This window comes from Bison bison, unplaced genomic scaffold, assembly GCF_000754665.1.
Source record: "Bison bison bison isolate TAMUID 2011002044 unplaced genomic scaffold, Bison_UMD1.0 scf7180017864037, whole genome shotgun sequence".
NCBI lineage: Eukaryota > Metazoa > Chordata > Mammalia > Artiodactyla > Bovidae > Bison > Bison bison.
Genome location: NW_011494609.1, coordinates 4394200 through 4405893, shown reverse-complemented (window position 1 = coordinate 4405893; position 11694 = coordinate 4394200). Strand labels below are relative to the sequence as shown.

Sequence of the window (11694 nt, the reverse complement as noted above, 5' to 3'; positions counted from 1 at the left end):
GTAGGGCCGCCACACGGCCTCCTCGAGGCGCGCGGCGGGCGCCATGTTGGTGGGGGAGTTGCTGTGGCTGCCCTCAGCCTCCACCACGTCGCTCTGGTTCGGGAGGCTGGGGTTGAGCAGCGCCGAGCCGGTGGACGCGTTGGTGCAGGGCGGCAGGATGCGTGGTGGCGAGCGCTCGCCACTCACCATGGAGAACTGGTAGGAGCCGGCCGACGCGCCGTAGTACAGGTGGTAGGATGGCGAGCTGGCCTGGAACGGGCCGCCCTGTGCCTGCGACGAGCCGGGGTAGGGCGGCGGCAGGTACGTGTGGTAGCGCGTGGCCGAGCTCATGGCTGACATGCCGATGCCGATGCCTGACGTGACGGGCGTTGGGGAGTAGGTGAAGGCGCCGGGGTAGTGCATGCGGGGGTCGGAGATGGAGGGCAGCGCAGGGAACTGGCGCGGGTCGCTGAAGGCCGTCAGGTCGGTCGCAGCTGTGTGGTGGGTGAGAAGTATCGTGAGATTAGGGTTCAGGGAGGCCACGCCCTTTCCCTCACCCAACCGGCGCCCAGGAGAATTTCCCACAATGCTGCTGCCGTCCAGGGAGTGGGTATGATGAAGATGGGCATATATGAGTGAGTGAGTTAGTTGCTCAGTCGTGTCCGACTCTTTGCGACTGCATGGACTGCAGCCCTCCAGGCTCCTCCGTCCATAGAATTATTCAGGCAAGAACACCGGAGTGGGCCGCCATTTCCTTCTCCAAGGTAATATATGATCTCATGCAATGTAATAAGGTTGTAACATAATGTAATATGTAGTCATACTTGCTTAATATAAACATATTAGATATAACTGATTTAGTATAAACAAATATTGCTGTAACTCTGAGGTTGGCACACCCACCTGCCAGATTCACCTGCTACCACTTTTTGTATGCCCACAGTCTTAAGAATGTGTTTACTTTTCTAAATGGTTGGGGGAACAAAAAAATCAAAAGACTTTTTCCTGACTTGAAAATATGAAATTTAAATTTCAGTGTTCATAAATAAAGTTTTATTGAAAGGAGCCTCGCTTGTTCTTTTATGTATTAACTATGACTACTTTTTAAGTCACCAGTTCAGAGTGGTCATGGCAGAGACTGGAGGGCCAGACTGTAGGGCTCAGAAAGTCTGCAATATTTAGTATCTGGCCCTTTGTGGAAAAAAGTTTGCCACCTCTCTATATAATCAACATATTAATATGTCAGTATTAATGTCTTATTATAACTATATGACAAAACAATATAACACTTGAAGAACTATTAATATAATAGATGCATTAATAGATTGATATTAATACAATATGTATAAATATATATAACCCCCAAAGAGAGCTTCCCAGGTGGTACTAGTGGTAAAGAACCTGCCTGCCAGTGCAGGAGATGTAAGAGACATGGGTTCAATCCCTGGGTTGGGAAGATCCCCTGGGAAAAGGCATGGCAATCCACTCCAGTATTCTTGCCTGGAGAATTCCACGGACAGAGGGGCCTGGCGGGGCTACAGTCTGTAGGGTCACAAAGAGTCAGACACGACTGAAGAGACTTAGCATGCACATATACATAATACGATACTGTCATAATATGTAATAACATTTTAATATGTTATACATAATATTTAGGTTGAATCCTAGAAATTTGCCATTTCTATAGGCCTGCAATAGTTAAAAATAGGCAGTTTCCTATTGAAGCTAATGCACGCCATAGTAGTGGCTGGGAGTGGATGTGCATGAACCACCAATCTCTTTCTTTTCCACATCTACCTTCAGACTGCTGCCGCTGCTGCTAAGTCGCTTCAGTCGTGTCCGACTCTGTGCGACCCCATAGACAGAAGCCCACTAGGCTCCCCCGTCCCTGGGATCCTCCAGGCAAGAACACTGGAGTGGGTTGCCATTTCCTTCTCCAATGCATGAAAGTGAAAAGTGAAAATGAAGTCGCTCAGTCCTGCCCAACTCTTAGCGACCCCATGGACTGCAGCCCACCAGGCTCCTCCGTCCATGGGATTTTCTAGGCAAGAGTACTGGAGTGGGGTGCCATTGCCTTCTCCACCTTCAGACTAGTTCTACATTTTTAGAAACAGTACAGCCTCGATTTCACATGCTTTTCTCTAATATGCATCACTTGTTTGTTAACAGGAATGGCCACAGGGCCTTGACTTACCTACTCCATTTTTATACATGTTGAAGTTCTACCAGCAATGGCAAAGCTTGGTCTATAAAACTCATTTTGTTAGGATTATGCATTTACCCTTTCACAGACGGACTTGGCAGTCTCTCATTACATCCTTCTGCCTTTCTCTTAATCACAGGCTGCCTTTGGGAACTTTTCGGGGGTGGTGGGGTGGTGGTTTGGGTGCCAGGACAGGTTTCCTGTATCCCATAGATCAGCTTCCCAGCAGTGGCACTACTGACACTGGGGGCCAGCTCTGTGGGGTGCTGTGGGTCTGTCCTGTGCAGGCCTGTTCTGTTCGTGGTAGCATGTCTGGCAGCATCCTTGGCCGATGCCCACCAGATGTTGGTAGTGCCCTCACTCCCCCTACTGGGTCAACCAACAAGGTCCTGACCTTCCAAATGCCCTGGGGGTAGGGGTGAGGCCAGGGGATGGCGGCAAAAGTGCCCTTCCGCTGAGACAACATTCCTACTGTCGATGTAGGATGGTGTCCTCGGGGAGTTTCTGTTCCTCAGAATTATTCATTAAATGACCAGGCCAAGACTGTAGTCTTTATGTCAGCAAACCCAAAAAGCAGCAACAAAACAGAGGAGAAGCAAGAACTGAATGTTTTAAAATTTGTAAGTTCTCAAATCAACATACAAAATAACTCCAGGCTCAGGATGGCATGTGGCCTGGGTCCTTTTGTGTTTAGGCCCACAGAGAAACCTGACAGAGCCAAAAGCTCGCTCTGAAAGGAAAGCTACCAGGGTGGATTAATCTGTTTTTGGACAGCTTCAGCTGTTGATCAACTTCCTCATATTTCAAGCCTATTATTCCAGCAGGGAGAGCTAGTGTTCTCGTTCTCTCTCTCTCCCCCTCCCCCCTCCCTCCTAATGCACTCTCTAACTTTGGGGTGCCTGTGATGAGGGGATGTACTCCTCATCAGAGAGGTAATTAAAGTTTATAGAAACAACCGAAGTCTGCAGCAAATCTCTCCACTAATGAGGAAACCAGGAGTCTGACGTTCAAACAAACAGTCCTGTTAATCTTTTCAAAGCGAGTCAGACATGTGGGCAGGGACAAAGCTGTAAACTGACAGCGGCTCTAGGGCCGCCCTTCCACGGACACTCTCGCTCGTCCTGAAGCCAGGCCGCACCCCATTCCACAGGGTTTGTCCTGCCCGCTGGGGCCATCTGTGAGCAAGCCCTGTGTCACTTGTTTGTGTTCGCACAGAGAGCCGTGACATGCTTGAGAGTTAACAGGAAGCTTTACTCCATTTTTCCAGTTAGATTTCTATAGTCAGGGAGAAGCATTAGGCAAACACAATCAATTTGTTGTCATCTGATGCAATACTCCGGACACAAATAAATGACTCCACCCATGATTCCTCTTGCTTCATTTGCCCTGAGACAAAAAGGTGAATCCACTGGAAAATGAATGAAAGGTCACCCTGTTTCACGACGGTGTCTGGACATGCTCTGCCAGTCTGTTCCAACTGCTATGTGGTAACCTGGTGATGGCAGCAAGTTACCGGAATCCCGAGTGAGCCCGTGATTTGTCACAGACATAAGTAATGGAATGATGTTACAGTCTCAGCTGTCAGGGGAAAACAGTTCTTTCCCTGGTGGGCAGAATGTCTGAAAGATCTTAGATGCTGCTTGTGATTCTTCTTCTGCCCACAGAGTACCAGTGTCACACTACGAAAGACCATCCAACTTGCCAGTTTATCCTTTACAACACACATTGTGATGATGAAACAACTTCGGCCCATGAGTTAGGCTCAGATTCAAATGACCTATTCATATAGTTGTTCTCATTTTTATGTCCAGCCTGACACCCCTACCCAAGCAAGCCCCACCAGTCACGGACAGTTCACCGTGCCCCCAGCCTTAACTCATTTGTCCTTTCAGGTGGCCTGGTGCCCCCTTATTTAAGAGCAGTGTGGGCAGAAGTGGGGATCCCTGACATTCACAGGGAGCTTTTAAAAGAGGAGGATATCTGGGGATTAGGTAGTATAGGTATTTTAGTTGGAAATGTTGCCCCACCGATGGGGCTAAATATTTGCCATGACAGCTAAAAGTCTTCCTTCTGCCGCTTGACGTGGATGAAAGCTGCCTTATGCCGGGCCCCTCCCACTGCCCCCAAAGGATTAAACAGCCTGAGCAGATAATGGCTGCCTTAAAAGGATCTTTCACATGACTCAGATTAATGCTTGCTGTCTGTCGCCCAGGTTGGCAGCTAAACATTATTTAAAAAGAAAAGAAAAGAAAAAAACCTCCAGATGACAACTCTTTTCAGACAAGGTGTGGAGTCTGTCTGCAAAGCAAAGAAAGACACAGAGCGCAGGTCCCTACTGCAGAAGGAAGCTCAGGTGAGGCTGGGGTGCTCCAAACTAGCTGGGGGAAGGGTTCAAGGAAAGTGGGCTCTGAACCATGACAGGCTCTCAAAGCATTGATGGGTAGACCTATGGCTGATTCTTGATGTACGACAGAAAAACCACAAAATTTGGTAAAGCAATTACCCTTCAATTAAAAAAACAGAGTGACAAAAGTAAGAACAAACAGAAAAAGAAAAGAATAAAACTTCACTTGATTAGGCATAAAAAAAAAAGCAGAAGCAGCCTCTTCTAAGTATCCCAACCCCCTCCTGCCTCCAGGCGGAAGATGACACTCTTCAGGCCTGGACTCCGGGCTCCATTTCTCAAAGGGAGATCTGCCAAGTTGAAGAGCAGCCTCCCATGCTTTTCTCTGCTGCCACTGGTGAAAGCTCCCCCTGGAATTCTCCTGGGTCCACCCTCCAAGACAGCAGCAGGGTTAGGCTTGAGTGCCGAAATGGGACCTGGCTTTTATCTCCTTCACGCCCTGGGGCCGTAAAATGCCCTTCCACAACTCCCTGGCTAATTGAAGTCCAGGCTATTCAGAAGTATAACTGTGAGACGGGACAGGGGAGGGCGCATGTTAACTCATTCCTATTAAAAAAAAAAAAAAAGAAGTCACCCTCCCCTCTGAACTGGTCAGCAGAGCAGCTGGCCCCAAGGGATAAGTTTCTGGAGATCCTGGGTGCTGACCAAGTCAAAAGACTTGTGACATACATTCCAAGGGACAGGACCCACAGCAGGGACACTTCTAAGGAAAAGAGTCATTGCTTCAGATGTAGGCCACAGCCAGCAGGCAGAACAGTGCCACCAAGAAGAAGAAACAGTAAAAGATAGCCAGTCCCAAGGGAACAGAGCTGCTGAAGCAACAAGTTGAGCGGACTTCATGATTCCTACTCCATTCCCTTAATTCCTGAGCCCAGCAGGTGCCATGAAATTCTTGGCAGCAGTGGCTGAAAATAATGTGGAAACTGGGCAAGTAAGTTGGCTTCCCTACTTCACTATCACGCCCAAGAACAAGTGAAGACAGTGCTCAACCGGAGGATGGTGTCGGCCCTTGGGACATCTGGCAGCATCTGGTCATTTTTGGTTGTCATGACTGGGGGCGGGGGGGTACTGCTGGCATCTAGAGGCCAGAGACATTGATGAAGGCCCGGCATCACACAGCACTGCCCCCCACAACGGAGAAGAATTATCCTGCCCCAAGTGTCAGCAGTGCTGCTGTTGAGACCCAGAGAGGTATTCTGTGAAGCTCTGAGAAGAAGCTAAAGCATTTGGTGGAAACCTCAGGTAATCACAATTGTCTGCAGAACACAACATCCCACAGCACTGGAAAATGACAGACGTGATGCCTTTGCCCCTTTGCCTGCCCCCTTAATCTGATATAATCTGATCCCAAGAATTGAAAAGCAAGGACAGCCGCCCTACCCCCAACACACAAGGAGTGTGTTCGCAGGCCTCCTAAAGCTGAAGTTCTCTGAAGTGTTTTCACAGTTTGGTCCAGCTCCAATTTCAAAGCCCCAAATAGGGAGTTGCTTCTTTTTGCTTTCAACAAAGGAATTTTTCTCTGTAACTCCAGTTTCCCTGCCCACGAGCAAAGGTGAGTGCCAAGCCCAAAGGTCCCATAGGTTAAATGACTAATATTTAATGAGCTCGTATTAACAACAATTATGCCAGCCATGACACCTGAGCTCTCCAGGCTGTTCCTCTGGCCTGGTGTGAGCAGCTCTTAGTTGGAAGTGTCCCACTGGGGTAGGTCTGTGTCCCTTTGCATGTGTGCCCCAGCATGCTGTTCACGTGATCTGTGTGAGCTCGCCACTGCAACACGGATCATCCTGTCTGAACTCCAGAAGCTGACTACTTGGGCCTTTTCTATTACTGATCCTTCAGCTCCCACCCTTGCTTGCCAAATAAAGGTGAGCACCCCAAAAGGCCCAAGGAATCCACTTTTTACAAGCCACTTCTACCTCCATATCCATAATCTCTGCCTCTGAATGTCAAGGAAAATCAGTGCATGGGTGTGAGACTTAAGAGACAGACAGCGTTGTCTCTAACTGCATCATGTCCAGTTAAAAATGACTGTCCCCTCCCCACCCCCTTCATGCATCTTGTCTGGCCTCCAGAAACTTCCACAGCAGCCAGACTTCAAAGAGTATATTTTCAAGCATCTTACTTGAAAGTCGACTGGAAAGCTCGGCTGAGAGGGTCGTCATGCCGCTGGCCCGCCCAGGCGAGATGGGTGTGGCTGGGTGGACGGAGGGAGAGGCGATGGATCCCAGGTACTGGTAGGACTGATCATAGGACCACGGTGGGGATGGCTGGATCTGCCTCGTATCTGCAGAGAATCGGGGAGGTCAGTGATGCGTGAGGGGGGCAGGATTTGAAAAACGAATGCATTTAGTAAAAAAAAAACCAGCTACCTTTGTTGAACTCTTAGACGTGTTTGTGGCCTACTTACCAGTGTTTAGTAAGCTTCCTTAAGTCCCAAGTATTTGCTTTTGTGATGATACCCCCCAAAAAAGAAATGATACTGATACATAATTTATGTTTAACTCTTGAAGATTTTCTTCTGCTAATTATTCCTTCAAAGGTTTTATGTAACCTCACCAGCCCAGGTGGCTCAGTGGTAAAGAATCCGCCAGCCAGTGCTGGAGATGCAGGAGACGTGGGTTCCACCCCTGGGTCAGGAAGATCCTCTGGAGGAGGGCATGGCAACCCATTCCAGTATTCTTGCCCGGAGAATCCCATGGACAGAGGAGCCTGGCGGGCTACAGTCCACGGGGTCACTAAGAGTCAAACACGACTGAGTAACTGAGCACACACACGCACCGATGAGAGGAGCTGGTTACGCTTTCCAGGTGGAAGTGTTAATATTCAAACTGTTGACCTGCTGTACATACTGACTGCCCCGGTTTACCAATAATTACAGTCATCATTATCAGGTCATCACCCATCTCTATACTCAGTAAGCAGAAAAGAATGCAAGGGTTTGGGTCTTTTTTGGACAAGACTATTCCATGGCTGTTTAATATTTTCCGTACAGGTGATCTCTGTCCCAGGGATAACTGATAAGAAAGTCTGGCTGAGAAACTGGCAGCAAGGCCTGATGACTGCTTACAAACCCAGCAGTGCAGAGCTGGTTCTGTCATCCCAGACTAACAGAGATGTCTTGGGTTTTTGTTGTTGTTGTTAAGACCTCAAGTTTGCAACTTTTAAAGGGCAAAATGTTGAGCAAGTATTGTATAGACTGCCATTAAAAGAGGCCTTCCTGGGATAGAGAAGAGACAAAAATCTGACTTCAGAAGGTTTAGGGAAAAAGGATTTTGTAAATTTGACTCCAGCACTCATAGACATCTTGGTTTTCAAAAGCATCGTACTGTTTGCAGATGAAAAGGAGGAAGAAAAAAAATCCTTTCTATTCTTAGATCAACTGTGTAAGAAAATTAAAAAACTGACCACTGTCCCACCATGGGAGGGCTTTACATTTCTGTCTTAGGATTAGTTTTCTGTGTCCCACCTTCTTTGTGGACAAAGGCGACAACAAACAGCACTAACTCCCAGGGGTCTTTGCAGCCGCGGGTTCAGGCTGCTGGGAGTAAATACAGAAAAAGCAAAGTTCCTGAGGGAAATGCCAGCTGTTAAGTTCTGTGTGCGTCGTGACATAAAGAAATGAGTTAGTCCTTCTCGTTAAACAGTGTCTGCCTCTGCTCCCTCACTTGCTGAGGGGGCAGAATGCTGGGGCTTTTCACTTGCAGCGGTTAACTTTTCCCTCATCTTTAATGCCTTTGAAACCGCCACAGTGGAGGACAGAATGAGGCATCTGGGGACTCGCGTCTGCCTTGTTATCCTTACTCTTCTCCTGACAGTCCTCGCCCCAGTTCCTCTCATACTGATCGACTCCTTTCTTTTCTTTGACGTAACTGGCTTAGAACGAATCTGATCAGTTCCCGCGAGGTGGATGAAGCTAGAGCCTGTTACACAGAGTGAAGGAAGTCAGAACCACTGTATTAATAACTCGTATATATGGGATCCAGAAAAAGGCACTGATGAACCCTATTGGTGGGGTAGGAATAGAGACACACAGAGAACGGGTCTATGGACACAGTGGGGGAGGAGAGGGTGGGATGGACTGAGAAAGGAGCGTTGAAACATGTCCATTACCACGTGTAAAACACACAGCCAGTGTGAAGTTGGTGTGCAACACAAGGAGCTAAGCTAAGTGCTCTGTAACAACTGAGTGGAGTGTGATGGGGCGGAGGGTGGGAGACAGTATCCTTAGGACTGATCCACGTTGTCTTATGGCAGAAACCAACATGACACTGTAAGGCAATTGTCTTCCGATTAAAATTAAAAAAAAAAAAATCCTGACCTTTTAATTTTGAATGTTGAAAAACCTGGGGAAATAATTTAGAATCTTTGAAACCTAGTGTTAAATAAAGGTCTTTATTTCCATCTGAATTTGAGAGAATCTGAGGGGATGGCAAGGGATAAAGTACTGGTCCACTCCAGACTCAGTGGAAAATAAGTGCTCAACCACAGTCGAAGATCCTGCATAATCTTAGAGCAAACAGTGCTTCCAGTAATTGAAAGCAAATAGCAACAGCAGATTGTTTGATATTCCCATATTGCTACAAGGATTTTGCTTCAAGTGAAAATAAAAATTATACCCTCAGATATTTTCTATTAAGCCGTGTCTATGTCCTGGATATATATGTATTTACTAAGTGAATATATATGGTACTCAAATATTTTAATCATTTAAAAAGCAAACAAAAGAGGTTTTATAATTGTCATAAAGCCCTCTGGGTGTGAATTGCGGTACAGTAATTCATGCCCTGTTGTGTAGACAGCCCAGCACCCCTAACCCCATGTCTAAAACCACAGTAAGCATAAGTATTATGCCATGATTCATGCTCTGTCATGTTTTACTGTAGTGAAAAAGTTGTGCTAGGCTTTTCTAAACTCATAATTAAACCATGCAAACGTTGCATAATGTTTCACAGCCTTTTAAAAATATGCTTTGGTAAAATAATCTTTATGATTAAAGTCCAGGTTCTGTGATTATTTTTTTTTAACACAGGGTTTCAAATTCAACATCTTCTGAGTTCACACCACAACTCAACTTTTCAGAGCTGGGAGTGGGGTGGGAGTGGGGAATGGATGGGCGGTACTAGAAGCCCAGTGGCCCCCGATCAGTTTTCACATCTGCGACCACAGTGAACTGTGTTTGGCTTCATTGGCAGCGGTGGGCCAGAAGGTGGTGATGGCGAGCTTCTCATGGCGGGAGTTTTGCGTGTTTTCTTCTAAATGTTACATGGACTAGTAATGAAAACAAAACAAAAGGAAGGGCCAATAATATGGTTTATGGTGAGTTTACCATTGAGTTCACATTCTTGCTATGATGGGGCCAACATGAATACATGAAGACAACTATGGAAATGACAGTGCTCTGGGCACCTGAGCACTGGGCTGGAGGCAGGAGAAGTGACCTCTAGCCTGTTTGTGTGATGGCCCTGGATCACATGCTTACTCTTTCTTATTCTCATCTCTGAAAGGAGATGATCGCTAAGCCCCTTCCAATGGTGACAGTTGCTGCTGCTGCTGCTAAGTGGCTTCAGTCGTGTCCGACTCTGTGCCACCCCATAGACGGCAGCCCACCAGGCTCCGCCGTCCCTGGGATTCTCCAGCCAAGAACACTGGAGTGGGTTGCCATTTCCTTCTCTAATGCATGAAAGTGAAAAGTGAAAGTGAAGTCGCTCAGTCGTGTTCGACTCTTAGCGACCCCATGTACTGCAGCCCATGGCTCCTCCATCCATGGGAGTTTCCAGGCAAGAGCACTGGAGTGGGGTGCCATTGCCTTCTCCGATGGTGACAGTGCAGGATCTTAATTCAAACAGGCCCCCCAAACAGTACCTCCCTGGAGCTTCCTGCTGCTGCTGCTGCTAAGTCGCTTCAGTTGTGTCCGACTCTGTGCGACCCCATAGACGGAAGCCCACCAGGCTCCGCCGTCCCTGGGATTCACTAGGCAAGAACACTGGAGTGGGCCGCCATTTCCTTCTCCAGTGCGTGAAAAGGAAAAGTGAAAGTGAAGTCATTCAGTCATGTCCGACTCTTAGTGACCCCATAGACTGCAGCCTACCAGGCTCCGCCATCCATGGGATTTTCCAGGCAAGAGTACTGGAGTGGGGTGCCACTGCCTTCTCCAATGCCAATGGTAAAGAACCCGCCTGCCAATGCAGGAGACTCAAGAGATGCAGGTTTGATTCCTGGCTGGGGAAGATCCCCTGGAGGAGGGCATGGCAACCCACTGCAGAATTCTGCCTGGAGAAACCCATGGACAGGAGCCTGATGGGCCACAGTCCAAAGGGTTGCAAAGAGTTGGACATGACTGAAATGACTCAGCGTGCACACATGCATGCAGTACCTCTCTGCTTGTATGTTAATCAGAGTTAGGGGAGAATAAGGTGGGTATGTGAGGTGAAGAACAGTGCTTGTAATAATAAATATGTGTATTCCAGGAAGGGGAAGTGGGATGGGGGTAAGATGGTAGTTACAGAGAAAAGAAAGTCATAGGCCGAGAAAGAGAACTACTGTCTGCCAATCTTCAGAGAAGTGCTGCTTGTTCTCAAAGGGAATGCCTTTGATAGGTCAATCCACCAAAATGAACAAGTTTTTTGAAACTTAATATTAATACATGTATTAATTTGTGAGTAGGACCAGTTATGTCACTGCCCCATTGGAACTTAGAGTCTGGTATTAGTGACGGTCCCAGACCTGTATGATGCCTAGAGAGTCTCTTTCTTATTGTATTAATCCTCATGCTGAGTTACTTCATTCATTCACTCTTAGGTTCATGACGTTCCTCACTTCCTCATTCATTCATGTTGCCAGTGAACATTTTTGCTTAATTATGGCCACTGTTTCTATTGACATATTTTCAGTTTCATTGAAGAAGACAGCATGCAAAAACAGATGGGTAATGTAAGCAGGGAAGAAACTGTAAGATGCAAAAGGAAGTTCCAGGAATGAAAAGCACTGTAACAGAAATGAGAAGTACCTTTGATGGCCTCTTCAACAGCCTGGACATGCGTGAGAAAAGAATTTCAATGAAATTGAAAATATGTCAATAGAATCTTCCCAAACTATTGGGAAAGTG

The 11694-nt window shown here is 47.2% G+C and overlaps 1 protein-coding gene across 1 annotated transcript in view; it reads right to left on the bottom strand.

The window, feature by feature from the left end:
• The window catches only part of RUNX1 (runt-related transcription factor 1), a gene marked incomplete at its 3' end in the record, with an annotated part of 272413 nt that continues 260719 nt past the window's right edge, over positions 1 to 11694 (bottom strand). Inside the window, exons 9-10 of the mRNA XM_010834981.1 lie at positions 6712 to 6873; positions 1 to 473 (exon numbers count right to left, since the gene is read on the bottom strand). Coding sequence (XP_010833283.1) covers positions 1 to 473; positions 6712 to 6873 — 635 coding nt within the window. The remainder of the gene's footprint in view (positions 474 to 6711; positions 6874 to 11694) is intronic.